At 34.9% G+C, this 19,265-nt stretch overlaps 1 protein-coding gene across 1 annotated transcript in view; it reads left to right on the plus strand.

Moving 5' to 3' along the window:
• The first annotated feature begins 8,506 nt into the window (after window positions 1-8,506).
• LOC147382327 (protein SEMI-ROLLED LEAF 2-like) overlaps window positions 8,507-19,265 on the plus strand; it is a 31,274-nt gene continuing 20,515 nt past the window's right edge. Inside the window, exons 1-4 of the mRNA XM_086429414.1 lie at window positions 8,507-9,185; window positions 11,665-11,739; window positions 12,351-12,466; window positions 18,244-18,358. Coding sequence (XP_086285540.1) covers window positions 9,051-9,185; window positions 11,665-11,739; window positions 12,351-12,466; window positions 18,244-18,358 — 441 coding nt within the window. The 5' untranslated portion in view covers window positions 8,507-9,050. The remainder of the gene's footprint in view (window positions 9,186-11,664; window positions 11,740-12,350; window positions 12,467-18,243; window positions 18,359-19,265) is intronic.

Here is a 19,265-nt window from a genome sequence, read left to right on the forward strand (position 1 = left end):
CTCCAAAAATTAAAAAATTATTATTCTACGTAAGTCAAAAAAATTTAAAATTTAAACAAAACTTATCTAAAATATTATCCTAATCAAAACAACTTAACAGATTAGTTAGAGATAGACCTTATCTCTAAAAAACCTAATCAAAACCCTTATATTATCACAAAGCTCTTTAAAAATGAGCCTCCACTACCTAATCTGTAGGTCTAGAAAAGATAAGCTAAAAACTCTCCCAAGACTTCCCAAAATCTTAAATTTAAAATCCTAAGTTCATACCTAATCTCTAAGCCTCAATTTTCGACGTAAAAACACCCAAAACTCTTTAAACATCTAGAAAAAGTCAAAAAAATATTCAGATATAGGAAAAGAAAACCTCATCTCGGAGATCGAAAGGAGATCTAGCGATAGAGACAAAAGCGAGAAGATTCATAAGAGAAACGTCCTTCGCCAAATTTTGATGGAATCTGTAGGCATCAAATTTTCAATGAGGCATTTACAAATTGTTATAAACAAATATCCCTAATTTTGTTAGTGGGCCTCAAATCAAAATTGAGTCCATTAAATGGGAATGTACCTCTTACAAGCCTGGGTTTTGGGTTTTCACAAATAAAGCCTATGATCCAACAAATCCAAGTGATCCATATTAAATATTGGGCCTTATACCCAAATAAATAAATTTGGCCCAATAATAATCCATAAAATTAGATTTGGACAAATTTAGCCTTTTAAATAAATCAGTTAAACCTTCTTAAGTTGAGGGTATAATTAGAAAGCTAAATTACCTTTAAGTCTATAAATACAAAAGCGTCTCTCATTGAGAGGGGATCTGGATCACTTTCTCTCAGAAGACAGAAGCTCTCCCTCTAGAGAAGAAGAAGCTCTCAAGCCCTCCTCTAGAGACAAAGCAAAAGTTCTGCAGAGATCTGGACTCCGACTAAAGAGAAGATCAAGCATAAAGCCCTTCTCCGGAAGTCAAGAAAACCTTTTCAACCGATAAAGCGCGAAGTCCGGAGAGAAGAAAATCTACAGAAGATCAAGCACAAAGCAAAGCCACCATCCAAAGCAATCTTCTCAGTCGATAAAGCGCGAAGCACGGAGAGAAGAAAAGCTACATACGTCATCACTATTTTTGTACTTGACTGTTAATTAGAGAAAACACTGAGATCTGTATCTACTTTTCATCAAAAATCAATAAAATCATTTGCGATTATATTTCACGAATCTCGAGGTAGATCTGTAGAAATTTACTGTCGACAAATTTCTGGCACGCCCGGTGGGACCATTTCAACCTCTCATCTTTCAATTAACTGCAAGGACATCAACTAAAGCATCAATGGCATCTCACAACGTCAACGCTATCGCATCTGCCACTACTGAGATCAAGGATGCATCGCCTTCAACTATGTTGAATATAAGTTAGGATATTTGGCTATATATATATATATATATATATATATATATATATATATATATATATATATATATATATATATATATATATATTGGTGTTTGTTTATTGATAATTGAAGTGTCGCAAGATGAAATCACGTGGCCAATATCTCTCAATTCAAGCATTCATCCGCTCACAAACAAGATCAATGATGCATCGCCTTCAACTATTTTGCCGTCAACTCATCCTTGAGGGGGCATTTGTAGGCATCAAAATTTCAAGGAGGCATTTACAAATTGTTATAAACAAATATCCCTAATTTTATTAGTGGGCCTCAAATCAAAATTGAGTCCATTAAATGGGAATGTGCCTCTTACAAGCCTGGGTTTTGGATTTTCACAAATAAAGCCCATGATCCAGCAAATCCAAGTGATCCATATTAAATATTGGGCCTTATACCCAAATAAATAAATTTGGCCCAATAATAATCCATAAAATCCATAAAATTGGATTTGGACAAATTTAGCCTTTTAAATAAATCAGTTAAACCTTCTTAAATTGAGGGTATAATTGGAAAGCTAAATTACCTTTAAGTCTATAAATACAAGAGCATCTCTCATTGAGAGGGGATCTGGATCACTTTCTTTTAGAAGATAGAAGCTCTCCCTCTAGAGAAAAAGAAGCTCTCAAGCCCTCCTCCAGAGACAAAGTAAAAGTTCTTCAGAGATCCGGACTCCGACTAAAGAGAAGATCAAGCATAAAGCCCTTCTCCGGAAGCCAAGAAAACATTCTCAACCGATAAAGCGCGAAGCCCGGAGAGAAGAAAATCTATAGAAGCCTCTACAGAAGATCAAGCACAAAGCAAAGCCAACATCAAAGCATCATTCTCAGCCGATAAAGCACGAAGTCCGGAGAGAAGAAAAGCTACATACATCGCCACTATTTTGTATTTGACTGTTAATCAGAGGAAACACTGAGATCTGTATCTACTTTTCATCAAAATCAATAAAATCATTTGCGATCTTATTTCACGAATCTCGAGGTAGATCCGTTGAAATTTATTGTCGACAGAATCAACCGTCACAATCACTCAGGTAAAAGAAGGTAATTTTTTATTTTATTTTTTATGCCGTTTTTTTGCAATGTAAATTATTTGGTAAAAGTAGAAATCGGTGTTCATCCGGCGGAATTGATGCTTAATACTTTTCAATCCCGTAATGTGATCCCCAAACCCATAGTTTTTCAAATAAAATCCATTTCATTTTAAGTCCTAGTATTGATTATGTTCAGGATTGAAGTGCATGTAAGTAAGACGATTTTATTGATTATGTTCAGGTTTAGAACTTCTACTGGGTTTTGTGTCTTTGGGTTCAAACTTAAGTTTCCTAGGTTTTTGGGTAGAGTTATAGGTCCAGATTTAGACGGGATGTGGACTTGATTTGGGTTATGAGTTATGGGTTATGGGTTTGAGGTTACGATCATTATAAGGTTTGGGTTTCAGATGAAGTTTAGGGTTTTGGTCTTAACATGGGCTACCATGCTTCCAATCTTTCTGGATTGACGTCATGTTAAGTGTCTTGAAAATGAGTTGTACACTTTTGAGGTGTCTACAATTTCGATCGATAGTTGGATATCACATTTTTACGATCAAAATTGCATGTTTGTGTGTGAGGTCTCTTTTTATAATTCGAATACACCAATTTGACCATTATAAGTAGATAAACAATTCGATTAGGAGTACATACTCGAAGATTTAAGCTCGTTTCTTCTAGTTGCCACTCCAGAAGATCGTCATATTCTTTAAAAGTGATTAGATGAAATCCCTTAATTATTACTTTTAGACCAATATATTTCTTTAGAGAATCAATAAATATTTCTACTACAAAGAACACTTATGATAAGAAACGCCCAATTTTTTTTTTCCTCTTATTACAATTAATACAAATCTTTTAAACATAATGATCATGGGCCATGACTCATTATTTCATTAAAAAACACATTGGCCCACATGATATCATAAAGTATGTTCAACCACGAGCAAGTCAAGGAGGTTTGGTCCATAATCAATAATTAGAGAACTTTTTCTTTATTTGTTTTGTAAATTTTTAAGTGTTACCACTTCCTATGACTGAGCAGCCCTTATCCGAAGTTTACTAAACTAATCTTAGCTCACATGAGAATTAGTTTTTTTTTATTATAAAACACTCAAATGTTGCTTTTAATGTTAGTAATCTTTCTTTATTTGAGATACATGTCCAAAACGGTATCCAATTAAGAGCTTGGGATGGGGCTAAAATCGATTTGGTTGATTTACCAAAACAGTCAGTCATACTTTTAAAATATTTATCAAAATGTTAAATTTGTAGTTCAACAACTATAGCATGGCTGACTCAGTAATTTCGACAAAATACATACCTATTTTTAAGTGATTTTCCCTTCCATGCTCTCTTAAAGATTCTATAAATTCCAAGTTAAATGAGTCATTTTATGATTTTTTGTAATAAAAAAAGAAAAATTCTATTGCCACTCCAACTTTTACATACCACACACCAATCCCTTTGAAATTAAACAATTGTTTACCCATGGAGTGGTATGTTATAAGCAAAGTTGGTACGGTAATAGCAGCTCTCTGACATACATCCCCATCATAGTATCATATATTATTTGTCTCGGGATATGCAAAATCATAAATCGTTTCTTGTGCATCTTGAGGCAAAAGATCTACGATTAATAAGTATCCAACATTACAAAGTTTGGCTCATATTATAATTTCAAACTATTTCAATAGTTGTTTACAATTATGATTAGACTCGTGTAAAATCTCAAACCTAAAAAATAAAAGTTCAACACAAAAAAAAGTAAATAAATAAAAAGAGATAATTTCTTTTGGCACCCTTCTTTTACTTATTCTCAAGCATTCATTTATTTTCTTTATTTTTAATTGAGGTATGATAAGTGAAAATTGGGTGCCAATAGCAGCTCTCAATCAAAATAATTGTATATCGTGTCGATCACCCTTGCATACTTATTAATCTATCTTTAATGCGAAAATAGTGAACTATAAATTCTTTCCTCGGGATATACAATGATACATCTTCATAAAATCTGTGTTGTTATGTATCCCGAGGAAAATAATCTATGATTATCCGTTTATGCCACGTCAGTAGAAATTGACCGAGTGAAGACATTTTATTCTTTCAAAAATGCATGGCTGTTTAGTCAAAAGAAAAAACAGCTGAAGAGTACTTTTGTCGTATTATATCTTTGGAAAAATTACTCAATAACCCCTATGGAAGAGAGGTCTTTCTAAATGCACCCTGAATTTGGGGCTACGTAATAAAATCTTTCATTCTTTATACCCCTACCTCACTGGTTAAGATGCTGCAGATGAGGAGGCAGAGAAAAAGAAGGAAAAGAGAGAGGGGGAGGATGAAGAGGAGGTGGAGGTGGAGGTGGAGGTGGATGGAGCACGGGATCGAGGAGAGAAATAGAGGGAGTACCTGGGCTGAGTGCTCAAGAGTTGTCAATTTTTATGCTTTTTTATGAATGTTGAAATCCTTTAAAAAATACAAATTGGAGAGTTCCAAACTCGTGTGAGTTATATTTTTCAAACATCGAAATTTTAACAATTAGCATTAGTTGCGAACTCTCATACAAACCTTCGATTTTTAAACACTCCCTAAGGTTTTTCATTCTTTTATTTTTTATTTTTTATTTTTAGATGAAAATCGATCAAGAATGATTCATTTGGGTTGAAATCATATAAACAAGTCATTATCTCGAGTTTTTAATTGATCTTTCCATGTATTTTAGTCGAAAAATTGAAAATGGGTCAGTTTTACAAGTGTCTAATTCAACAATAAATAAAAAGTGGTGAACTTGATAACATATAATGGTGAATTTAACAATTAGCATGTAAGTAAGACGACTTTTATTGATTATGTTCAGGTTTAGGACTTCTATTGGGTTTTGTGTCTTTGGGTTCAAACTTAAGTTTCTTAGGTTTTTGGGTAGAGTTATAGGTTCAGATTTAGACGGGATGTGGACTTGATTTGGGTTATGAGTTACGGGTTATGGGTTTGAGGTTACGATCATTATAAGGTTTGGGTTTTAGATGAAGTTTAGGGTTTTGGTCTTAACATGGGCTACCATGCTTCCAATCTTTCTGGATTGACGTCATGTCAAGTGTCTTGAAAATGAGTTGTACACTTTTGAGGTGTCTACAATTTCAATCGATAGTTGGATATCACATTTTTACGATCAAAATTGCATGTTTGTGTGTGAGGTCTCTTTTTATAATTCGAATACACCAATTTGACCATTATAAGTAGATAAACAATTTGATTAGGAGTACATACTCGAAGATTTAAGCTCGTTTCTTCTAGTTGCCACTCCAGAAGATCGTCATATTCTTTAAAAGTGATTAGATGAAATCCCTTAATTATTACTTTTAGACCAATATATTTCTTTAGAGAATCAATAAATATTTCTGCTACAAAGAACACTTATGATAAGAAATGCCCAATTTTTTTTTCCTCTTATTATAATTAATACAAATCTTTTAAACATAATGATCATGGGCCATGACTCCTTATTTCATAAAAAAACACATTGGGCCACATGATACCATAAAGTATGTTCAACCACGAGCAAGTCAAGGAGGTTTGGTCCATAATCAATAATTAGAGAACTTTTTCTTTATTTGTTTTGTAAATTTTTAAGTGTTACCACTTCCTATGACTGAGCAGCCCTTATCCTAAGTTTACTAAACTAATCTTAGCTCACATGAGAATTAGTTTTTTTATATTATAAAACACGCAAATGTTGCTTTTAATGTTAGTAATCTTTCTTTATTTGAGATACATGTCCAAAACGGTATCCAATTAAGAGCTTGGGATGGGCTAAAATTGATTTGGTTGATTTACCAAAACAGTCAGTCATACTTTTAAAATATTTATCAAAATGTTAAATTTGTAGTTCAACAACTATAGCATGGCTGACTCAGTAATTTCGACAAAATACATACCTATTTTTAAGTGATTTTCCCTCCCATGCTCTCTTAAAGATTCTATAAATTCCAAGTTAAATGAGTCATTTTATGATTTTTTGTAATTAAAAAAGAGAAATTCTATTGCCACTCCAACTTTTACATACCACACACCAATCCCTTTGAAATTAAACAATTGTTTACCCATGGAGTGGTATGTTATAAGCAAAGTTGGTGCGGTAATAGCAGCTCTCTGACATACATCCCCATCATAGTATCATATATCATTTGTCTCGGGATATGCAAAATCATAAATCGTTTCTTGTGCATCTTGAGGTAAATGATCTACGATTAATAAGTATCCAACATTACAAAGTTTGGCTCATATTATAATTTCAAACTATTTCAGTAGTTGTTTACAATTATGATTAGACTCGTGTAAAATCTCAAACCTAAAAAATAAAAGTTCAACACAAAAAAAAGTAAATAAATGAATAGAGATAATTTCTTCTGGCACCCTTCTTTTACTTATTCTCAAGTATTCATTTATTTTCTTTATTTTTAATTGAGGTATAATAAGTGAAAATTGGGTGCCAATAGCAGCTCTCAATCAAAATAATTGTATATCGTGTCATCACGCTTGCATACTTATTAATCTATCTTTCATGTGAAAATAGTAAACTATAAATTCTTTCCTCGGGATATACAATTGTACATTTTCATAAAATCTGTGAAGTTATGCATCCCGAGGAAAAGAATCTATGATTATGCTTCTATGCCACGTCAGTAGAAATTGACCGAGTAAAGACATTTTATTCTTTCAAAATGCATGGCTGTTTAGTCAAAAGAAAAAACAGCTGAAGAGTACTTTTGTCGTATTATATCTTTGGAAAAATTACTCAATAACCCCTATGGAAGACAGGTCTTTCTAAATGCACCCTGAATTTGGGGCTACGTAAAGAGAGAGAGAGAGAGAGAGAGAGAGAGGATGAAGAGGAGGTGGAGGTGGAGGTGGACGGAGTATGGGCTCGAGGAGAGAAATAGAGGGAGTATCTGGGCTGAGTGCTCAAGAGTTGCCAATTTTTATGCTTTTTGATGAATGTTGAAATCCTTTAAAAAATACAAGTCGGAGAGTTCCAAACTCGCGTGAGTTATATTTTTCAAACATCGAAATTTTAACAATTAGCATTAGTTGCGAACTCTCATACAAACCTTCGATTTTTAAACACTCCTTAAGGTTTTTCATTTTTTTATTTTTTATTTTTAGATGAAAATCGATCAAGAATGATTCATTTGGGTTGAAATCATATAAACAAGTCGTTATCTCGAGTTTTTAATTGATCTTTCTATGTATTTTAGTCGAAAAATTGAAAATAGGTCAATTTTACAAGTGTCTAATTCGACAATAAATAAAAAGTGGTGAACTTGACAACATTTCACATTCAACAGTAAAATTTGTGAATTCGATATTAAATAAAAAAACGTCTGAGTTCAACAACAAAAATTAAATAAGGAAAATGCCGGAATGACACAAAGGTGACAAAAATGATATGGGGGTACACACGTAATCGTAGATACTTTTTACTCGTATCTCGTAGAAAAACATCTATGGTAATTTGCACAACACCACATCATTTTGTCACATTTGCATCTTCGTTTGGGTCACCCAAGCATGACCCATAAAATAATAATGTTGAAGTGTGCCATATGAGGTTCTAGCTTGAAGTCACTCTAGCATGACTCCAAATAAAAAGTGGTGAACTCGACAGTAAATATAAAAGTGGTGAGTTCGCCAACAACGAGGGATCATTAAAAAATAAAAAATTTACTAAATGTCTTACAAAGCTATCGCACAAAACTTACTATTTAGAAATAAATTCCTTTGCTAGGGTCTTTTAAGTAATTTTATCTTTAGAAAAAAGTCACTCAGGGTTCATAAAGTAAATTTTGCTAAATCTTAAAAATAACTCCCTTAAATCCCGGGGACGAGAGCATTTTTAGCGTTAATTGAGTTTTCCCTTCCCCACCTCACAGAACCCAAGGGGAATTTATTTTCATTTATTAATATTTTATTTATTTTTTAAATACTTTAAAATTTTTAAATTTACTCCTTTTTTTTCTTGTATTAATGACCGTTAGAGAAAGACCACAAAAATAAGGAAAGAAAAAAAACGCCTGGGGGGAGATTTCTAGCCTCTACTCCCTCTCTGGCTCTACAAATTGAGGCAAATTTCTTCAAAAATTTCATGTTCGATTGAAGAAGTTCACGTTAATGATCGAGATTTCGATACAGCTTTACAATATCTGCAAAGCCCATCATTGAATTTAACTTTTTTGTTCTCTTAAGATTCGCATCTTGCGTTATTTCTCGAGCCGCTTTGTCTCCCTCTGTTTCTCACTCTTTGTCCTTTTTGGTTTGCAAGCTGTTCCAGATAGAGAAATTAAGACTTGGGTTTGATCCAAAAAAAATTTACTCTATTTTGGGTTGTTGGGTCGTTCTTTGATTCTGAGAATTTAGGTCCAATTTTTCAAAATTAGTCATGTTTTTGTCTATTTTTTAGCCATTAATAGAGAGAATTATGGCTCTTTTGGTGTTTCTATAAACATCAAAAAATCTCCTTTTTCTTGTGATTCCATTTTAAAATTCGATTTAGTTGAGGGGTTTGAATTTGTGTCGAAATGGGGGTGATGTCGAGGCGGGTAGTGCCCGTCTGCGGTAACCTCTGTTTCTTCTGTCCTTCTATGCGGGCAAGGTCGAGACAGCCCGTGAAACGGTATAAGAAGCTTCTCGCTGATATCTTCCCCCGATCTCAGGTAAATCTATTTGTTAATCTGCACTATTTTATTTGAAATTTTCATTTGATATAATGTTTCACTATTTATTTGAGTGATTTTAAACAATTGTTGCATTGCATTGCATTGCAATTGAATGTGTTAGTTCTTGAATTATTCTACTTTTTGTTTTGATGAATGTTGAACCTGTAGAATTTAGTGTTGATCAGTGAGATCAGTATAATTGAACTTTGGTTTTGGTATAATTATGAAAGGTAGACCGCTGGCATGTGAGTTGGTGGTAGACACCAATACAATGCGTTAGTATAATTGTGAAATTTATCTTTCTCGATTTTAGATATAAGATTGCGAGAAGCCTCTGGAATAAAAACCCATCGAACTACATAAGTATTTCTCCCTAATTCACCAATCCTAAATCCCTCAGTGAGCCCTGAGATGACACACTGTGGCACATAAGCCATTTTGAAGGTGAGGAACTTAATATGCTAACAACACAGTTTGGACTATAAAGGAGAATTCCATGTATATCATGATCAAAATATCGACAACAAAGGAAATCAGAGAGAAGGACCTCATATTCCCTTGCACGAAGCCAATAATCATCAAGACAATCATAGGTTCCCGTACATGTCTTTCTCCCCGTAGAGCTCTTGCAAAAATCTCCACTCCCTTACATGACCCCTCTTTACATAATCAGATAAAGAATAAAAGAAGGATCCCATCTCTTACATCATTATCCATATTTATAAAAGTCTCCCATGACCCCATTTCTCCATAGTTACAAGAAGGCTCTCTCACTCTTAAATAGTACAAAACGAACTCCCTTCTCCTTTAGACATTATAGGAGGACCCCACGATTTAAATAATATATTAAATGAATTTCAAGCTATATATAATGCACTCAAACTGCATGTCTACCCCATATTGATGGAATAATTCACTAGATTCCTATAGCACCATATTGCTAGGTAGAGGCCATCATGGCGCTAAGGTCAACCCCTTGGAAACTTATCATATATACACATTAACTCATTTTAAGAATTTAATGTATTGATGTATTTGGATAAGAAACTGCTGAAAACAAAATCCTTGAGAGCATTAAGAAAAAATGTCGTTGGTTTGTGTTTGGTACATGAGTATAGTAGCATGGTGTTCAAGATGGGTTTTTTTTCCCTCTAAAAATGAAGTGACCTTTTTTGCATTGGGTTTAGATTATAATATAAGCCCCTTTTTCATGTTGAGGGGTCAGGTGAGGTGCTCGGTTGACTAATGCCTTGAAGTGTAAGCCTTACATGCATGGAAATTTAAATTATATATATATATAGATATGGGTCCCATTCAGTAGCCAACATTAGGGAGCCAACACGTTTGTCCTATAGGGGTTGGAAGTTTCGGACTAGGCTGATTTTTTGAGGATGATCTATATGGTGAGGAGATCATCTTCACAAAAAAATCAACCCAATCTGAAACTTCTAAGCCTATCAAAAGTGATTTAGAATTGTGGACTGCCGATCTTTTACCGTTAATTTGCAAACCACTTTTGATGGGGTTAGAAGTTTCAGATTGGGCTGATTTTTTGTGATCTCCTCACAAAAATTAGCCCAATTCGAAACTTTTAACCCATATAGGACAAATTTCGGCTCCCTAATGTTGGCTTCTGAACGCTACCCTATACATATAACTAAGGTAATCACCACATATTTTCCTATCCACATAATAGAATTCCAATATTTAATCAACTAGATTAATAATAATACAAAATATTATTATTTAATATTTCAACAAGAAAGAAATATTTTATACTTGGATAATTAAACGTTTTTTCACTTTCTTTGCATACCACTAAATACAACAAAAATTAATTTATGAATTTAATCAGTTCAACAACTTTTTTACATGTATTTTTTATCCTCTATTCAAATTTCTTTCTAAATACTCTAATTATGTTGCATGCCTACAACAATAAAATGTAGAAGAAGAGGAGGACTATGGAAAATATGGTTAATATTTAGTTTAAAAATTGAAAATTTCATGTAAGGCATATGCCCTGGCCAAAAAGTGTATGTGCCAGTCACGCCTCACACTAAGGCGGACTTTTGGGCGTCTCTTGGTCAGTGACATAGCCTTGGCCGTTTTTTGTTTTTCTTCATAGTGCCTCAAGGTGGTTTTAATGAGCCTCACCCAAGGAGGTGACCCTCGAAGCATAAGTCTCACATGCCTTTTAAAAACATTGGATTATAAAACATAGGATGTTGGACTGATTCTTTTATTTACCAATTTATTTTAGACCGTGTAGAGGGAGAAGATTTGTTTTTGTTTCTAAGGTTTAGGAATGCGAAAACACTATAACTCTAAAAGAGACTGTAATATGGTTTTTAAGAACTTCCATTCCTTGACACTAACATCATTGAGGGCCTAGGGTGGTTTTCTTGTAGTATGCTTTTATTCAAAATCTCATAGAGGGTTTTTGTTTTCTTTGCTTGCCTTTGTGTTTTGGCAGGATGCTGAGCCAAACGATAGGAAAATTGGCAAGCTCTGTGAATATGCTTCAAAAAACCCCTTACGTATTCCAAAGGTAATGTCTAAGTTCTTTTCATTGAGAGGGCTTTCAGAATTTGGTGTGTCTTACCTTTTTATATATGAATTCTTTGCGTATGATACCTAATATACTCCAAAATGGATGTCATAGCATTATCCAGTACTTCCATTTTAAGCATATTGTTGTATTTGCACCGTATTACTTATGCACCTTTAATTATTTGTGTAATGACAAATGCTCATATGTCCCACATGAAGATGAATCAATGGAGAATCTTTGGTGAGGATGATCCCCTCACCATGTGATCCCCACTCTAAAGAAGGCCCTTTAGAAACTTCTAACCCTATCAAACATGATCATCAAATTAACAGTGAAATGGACGGTCCATAATCGTTCACCTAATAATCCACTTTTGTTAAGGATAGAAAAATTGGAACGGAAATCAGTCCTTGACTCAATCTCCATTTTCATGTCTCATTTTTGGACACAAATCTTGACCTACACACACACACACACACACACATATGTCAATCAATCAGAGAGGCAAGACTTACCGTGTGCTTGTTCTGCATATCTAGCTATCAACTGAGCTTTAAATGCCTATAATTTTCACTTTCATGTTGTTTTCCCCTGTTTCTCTTCTACAGATTACCGAGTCTCTAGAGCAGAAATGTTACAAGGATTTAAGGAATGAGCACTTTGGCTCCGTAAAAGCTGTGTTATGCATATATAGGAAATTGTTATCCTCATCTAAGGAGCAGATGTAAGTTTGATGTCCACTTTAACTTTGACTTGAATTTCTACCATAGGTTTAATTTTATTTTAATAAGTTGTTTGTCCATTCTAAGATACGTTTGGCTGCAAGGATAATCGCACATGATTTGCACATCCCAACCCTTTGTTCCTCTACGAGATAAACACTTTATTTTCATGTCCTTCACCTTACCCTCAATAAGGATACCCATTTCTCTCCAACCAAACACAATCTTAGATTGATGTTCCCATATTTATGTAGTTGAAAATCAAAATATCCATCTAAATCTTGTTTCGCTTTTCTGTTTCAAACATGAAATATTCATAAAGTAAAGATCCAAGATGCATGTCTCGCAGACCATGGTACAGTATATCAATGGTGTACTACATGAATATGAAAGTGAAGTAGGAGAGTATGACAAAAGCTCGGGAATTAAGAAATTAGAACTAAGATGAGCTTCTAAGGAAGCGTTTATGGGTCACTTTCTAGAGCTAAGGAGGGTTGGTTGAACTAGAGACATATAGGAATTAAGGGCTAATTGAATCATACCAGAAACATAAAAAGAAATAGAGAATGAAGAATTGGAGAGGTACAACCAACAGCCTTACCGGGCCATATAGAGTCTCACCTATGAAGGACCATAAATGGATGGAGTCTGACCACCCAAAACAGTTAGAAGTCACGCCCATACTAGCAGACAATCACATCAGCTCAAAAATAAACCTAATTCATTCAACTCCTTTGAAATTAAAGGAGTACATAGGTATTTATATAAGGATAGAGCGTAAGGACTTCTAGTTTTACGAGAACTGCTAAACTATAAAATTAACTAACTTCAAACGTTATAGAACCTTGACCCATTGACTTTCCTATTTCTAGTACGTGACTTTCCAAAGAGAATACTAATGAAACCGAATGCTATCTTTCTAGAACTAATCTATCAAAAAAAAAAAAAAATCTGTCTAGAACTAAAAATTGCAACTACTAACAATTAATCTAGAAACTTCTAGACCTAAATGTCACTTGCCAGAAACTTCTCAAAGGACCTAAAATGACTGAGAATATGAGCTGGAATCCATTTTTTTCAATTGGACATCTTCTAAGTTCTTCTAGACCTGAATGTGCTGCTTTGTGTCAAATCCTAATCTAGATTTTGTTCCCTATAGCTCATTTGTCAGCAATAGACTTGGACCCCATCCATGACTCCCATTTGGGAATCTTCTTCATGTACCCAAACAAACTTCTTTCTCATGTTGTTTTGTGGGAAAGCTGGGGTAGTATTAAGTTGGACCCTACAAGCTATATTAAAGAAGAAATTAATTACATTCAAGACCTTTACACCCTCTAGCATCATCTACAATGATCTTAAGAGGATGAGTGCAAAATATTATTTGAATCACTTGTATTTTTTTCTAACCGTCTAAGCTAGTGTAATACTACATATTGTTTTTACAATTACTTTTTGGATAAACTTGGTCTTTGAGGATGTTGTAGGTATCAGCATCATCAATGCAGCCCCCCACCCCCTGCCACAGCAACACCACATGAACTGTTAGGGCATTGGTACACTTTCCATATGACCTAATGAATGGATACCTTCAATATTATAGGTAGATGGGATTGGGTTTGCTGTATTTATGGTAATTAATCCCTGCTTGGCTTGTCATCTCGACTAGCTTTGCTCATATTTTAGTAAAAGCTTACTTATCAAAGAAAATATTGTATGAGTAAAGTCTTATATCAGTGAATCCTCAAAAATATTGAAGCATGAATAAGTAGACATTTTAATGTTGAGTTCTCAAAAACCCAAGCTTCACACGTAATTAAAATTGCCGCTACCAAAAGGCCTTTCTGGATTCAATAATGATCTTCCCTTTATCAAGAAAATGATTTTTTTTTTTTTTGGTAAGCAAAAAGGGTTATATAGTGTGGAGGTGGGGGGCGGGGGAGTTTACTTATAGTGTAGTGCAGTCAAGGCCAAAGCCAAACAACCTGACGCGCATAGGAGGGGCCTTGCTATTGGCGCACTACGGTCTTTCAGCCTACTGATATCTAGTTTAGTACTGTCAAGTTCGTCCCAAATCCGATGTTTGTTCAAATTATAAATGTGATTCTCCCAAAACCAGAATCATAAATCGGCTAGAATTAGAAATGGGGCCAGACCCATTACTGCAATTTTGAAGTCCATTTTTTGTGTTTTTTGTGCAAAAGTGATATTTTTGCACTTAGGTATACAATGTTTCATAAAAATAAGGTTTAGAAAAAGGAGATTGTGGGGACAAGGACAAGTGGGGAGGGTAGAGAAATTGAAAGGGTGGAACAAGGAAGAAGTAGGGAGGGTAGAATTGAGAAAGGGGGAGCTCCTCAAGGAAATTGATGTCCTAGATTCCAAGGAGGAAGTGGGGGAGCTAGAGATAGATGAAAGAGTGAAAAGAACTAATCTTAAGTTAGAATTCCAAAGAGTGGCTTTGATGGAGGAGATAAGTTGGCGACAAAAATCTAGGATCAAGTGGCTTAAAGAGCGTGATAATAACACTAAGTTTTTCATAAGATGACCAATTATCATAGAAAAAATAACCAAATTGCCAACTTGACGATCAATGGGATTATGGTGGAAGGGGAAGAGGGTATTAGAGAGGATGTAATGGGCTACTACAAAGAGCTTTATAGGGAAAGAGAGGATAAGAGACCTCGATTCGACAATCTTGACTTCAATACGTTAACTCATGAAGAAAGGGTGTGGTTGGAAAGGCATATTGGGGAGGATGAAGTGAGATTAGTATTGCATCCATGGATGGGAACAAAGCGCCGGGGCTAAATGGTTTTACAATGGAATTCTTCAAACATTGTTGGGAAATTATAGTCGAAGATTTCATGAAGGTGGTTTTAAGAGTTACAGGAAAAAGATTGCTTGGATTATGCCCTTAATAGTACCTTTGTGGCTTTGATTTCCAAAAGAATGGGGGCGGTTGACTTGAGTGATTTCATGCCTATTAGTTTAGTGGGATCGGTGTACAAGATAATATCCAAGGTGTTGGAAAACAGATTGAAAGAAGTTTTAAAGAAATTAATTGGTTTTGAACAAAGTGCATTCCTTAGGGGAAGACAAATCCTAGATGGTGTGTTAATGGCTAATAAATGTCTAGATTCCAGGATTGAAGATAAGAAGGTGGGGCTAATAGGAAAAATCGATATGCAAAAGGCATATGATCATGTGAGTTGGGATTTTTTGGAGTATATGTTGGGTAGGATGGGATTTGGTTCTAAGTGGATTGGGTGGGTTATGAAGTGTGTAACTTCGATTTCTTTTTCTATCTTAGTCAATGGTAGTCCGACATGGTATTTTAGGAGCTCCAGGGGATCGAGACAGGGTGATCCGTTATACCCATTTTTATTTTTTATAGTGACCGAGGCCTTGGGAAAACTGTTCAGGAGGGGGTTGAGATAGGGAGGTTATCCGATGTTAGAGTGAACATTGAGGGCCCATTGATTTCTCACTTGCAATTCGCGGATGACACCGTAGTGTTCTTAGATCCTTCTAGAGAACAAGTGAGAGCTCTTTGGGTTTTATTATGTTTCTTTAAAGCAATTTCATGTTTACATGTCAATCTACAGAAAAGCAAGTTGTTTGGGGTTGGTGAGGTGCCGAATCTTCTAGTTTTAGCAACTACTTTGGGGTGCAGTAGTGATACGCTCCCTTCTTCCTATTTAGGTTTACCTTTAGGGGCTCTGTATTGTAGTAAAAACATTTGGGAGGGAGTTATTGAGAAAATGGAAAAGAAATTGAGTACTTGGAAGGCAAAATATCTCTCCAAAGAGGGTAAAGTTACGTTGATTAAAAGTACTTTAACAAGTATTCCGATTTACTTCTTATTTCTGTTCTCGTTGCCTAAATCAATGGAAGCTAAGATTGAAAGACTCATGAAAAATGTTCTATGGAATGATAATAATGGTGTAGAAAGTATCATTTCATGAATTGGAAGATGGTTTGCACTCCAAAGAAGAATGGAGGCTTGGGGTTTAGAGGGCTAAGATTAACAAATAAAGCTCTTCTGGACAAGTGGCTTTGGAGATTCTGGGAAGAAAGAGACAACTTGTGGAGGAGGGTGGTTCAGGCTAAATATGGAGAGAAGAGGTTTGGTTGGTATAGTGATGAGGCTAGAGAAACTTACGGGTGTAGTGTGTGGAGAGGTATACTGAAAGGTGCTGATAAGTTTGATAGGGAGATTAAATTCAAAGTTGGGTTGGGAGACAAGGTTAGGTTTTGGTAGGATTTTTGGTGTGGAACTTCATCTCTATTTACTCAATTCCCATCCTTGTACGCTTGCTCTTTAAAAAAAATAACTCAGTAAGGCAGTGTTTGATTCGGGACAGGAACTCGGATTTTTGGGATCTGAGATTTAAAAGGAATTTCAATGATTTGGAATTGATGGAGATTAAATCTCTTCTAGATCTCCTTAATTCAATCCAATTCAGAGAGAACAAGCAGGACAACAGGGAATGTTTTAAGGCTAAGGATAAGAATAAGAAGTTCTCTATCAAGTTTTTCTATTATTGCTTGCTTCCGTCATGTGAGGTATCTTTCTCTCCATCTGTCATTTGGTCCGCTCTTGTTCTTTTTAAGGTGTCTTTCTTTTTATGGCTTGCCTCTTTGGGTAGAATCCTCACCTTGGATAATTTGATCTGTCGGGGGTGGATTACCCCAAATTTTTGCTATCTTTGTTCGAGGGACGGGGAGTCTATCAACCACATTTTTATTCATTGTTCTTTCTCCCGTGTTATTTGGATGTTCTTCTTATCTCGTTTCCAGGTGGATTGGGTTCTTCCTTTATCTTTTTTTGCACTTTTAGAGGGTTGGAGTTTCAATATCTTCTATTCAAGAAAGAGGCATCTTTGGGCTATCCTTCCTTTCGCCATTGCTTGGGGTCTCTAGAGAGAGCGCAACAACAGGGTGTTTCATAACAAGGAGAGCTCGTCTCACAAAGTGATTTTAGAGATTTTGGGGTTTCTTTTCTTTCAATCAAAGATGAGTAAAGACTTTGAGGGAGTGTGTTTCCAAGATTTTGTATTTAATTAGGAAACCGTTTGTGACTTGTAGCACCCTGCCGGGCGTGTATTTTTTCCTTTCTTTCTTTCTTTCCTTGTTGTTTTTTCTTGTCTTGTTGTTTGAGGGCTATCTCAGCCTCCTCTTCTCCTTTTCTTCATTAATAAAATTTATATTTATCAAAAAAAAAAAAAAAAAAGAAGGAGATTGTGATTCTGGTTTCCAAAATTCAGTTTATCCAGACAGGATTCTGGAATGTAGAAATCAATCTCCATGATCTGATTCTGACAATCCAAAATCAAATGGATCAGAATTTAACAATCCAAACTGAATGCCCCCTATTGTGTTCACTCTTACAACGTCAATATTCCACTCTTTAAGAACTTTCGACTTGCACATTCCTTCTAACTGGGGCTGTAATTGACCTTTATTGCAAATGCCCAAACCATTTCGATCGACTTTCCCTTAGTTTATCAGTTGCTAGGGCTAATCCTACATTTTCACAAATGCATTCATTTCTAGTCTAATTGACCTTCGTTGTTTCTTGATTGCTCAAATTCCAGCTCCATAATGCATACTTTGAGTTCATTTGAAATGAATGCTTTATAAATAACTTCGTGGTTATAACTTTAGTTTAGGATTGTTAAATTTTCTATCATTTCTGGTTAGATTTGATTTTTCAGAAATTGCACATATATTAATTTTGAAATAGAAATTTACTGAAGCCTTTCATTGCTTTCAGGCCGCTATTTGCTAGTAGTTTATTATGTGTTGTTCGAACTCTTCTAGAACAAACTCGGCAGGATGAGATGCGCATTCTTGGTTGCCATACTCTTGTCGACTTCATAAAAAGCCAGGTACATTCTAATGTTACAGGAGGATAATATGCGGTCTGAGTCTTATGAACCAGTTGTACATGAAGCTTATAAATGGCTTAGGCATGCTAGGGATTGTGATCAACCATCAATCTGATGTAGAAGGTCTCCTACTCCATTAATTAACCTCATAGATAATAATAGTGTGATCTACCAAAATTTTCTGGAGGTTAAAGAAAAAATTGCAAATCACTCAGAAGAACCAGCAGGTTTTTTCTTTTATTTTTTGATAGATTTAAGTGTGAATGCAGGGTTTGATCCCAGGTCTATGGAATTACCACACACAGACTTTACCAACTTCTTGTCCATTATGTTTAAATTTGACTGCTGCTATTGGCACCCCAACTTTTCCTTATTACACCCCAATCAAAAATAAAGAAAATAAGTGAATGGTTGAGAATAAGTAAAAGTTGGGGGGGCCAATAGAAGCTCTTGAATTTTTTTTGCCAAATTTCTATGTTTTGGATTTAGGATTTGATATGAGCCTAATCAGAATTGTAAACAACTACTGAAATTGTTTGAATGCGCGTTATAATGTGGAAATTATAATTTGAGCTAAACCTTTGTAATGTTTGAAGAGTGTGTTTTAATATTTACTTGGGGTGTGATAAATAATTTATGAAATTGGGGTGCCAATAGCAGCTCTCTTAAATTTTGACCTTGATGATGTTGTAGGGGGGTCTTTTGAGTATTGGGTTCTGCTTTAGCCCTAAGTGTGACATGTGTACTACTGTCAGCTGCAGACTGTAGTTTGAGAAACAAGTGTCAGTTCATGAATCATCCAATTTTGATATTAGGCTCTCAATTGTAATATAATTAAATGGCATGCAGAAGATAACACGTAATATTTCAAAATAAAACTATCCATTGTCTAAAACTGAGTTATGGG

This window comes from Akebia trifoliata, chromosome 16, assembly GCF_017979445.1.
Source record: "Akebia trifoliata isolate Shusen 1 chromosome 16, ASM1797944v1, whole genome shotgun sequence".
Classification (NCBI taxonomy): Eukaryota; Viridiplantae; Streptophyta; class Magnoliopsida; order Ranunculales; family Lardizabalaceae; genus Akebia; species Akebia trifoliata.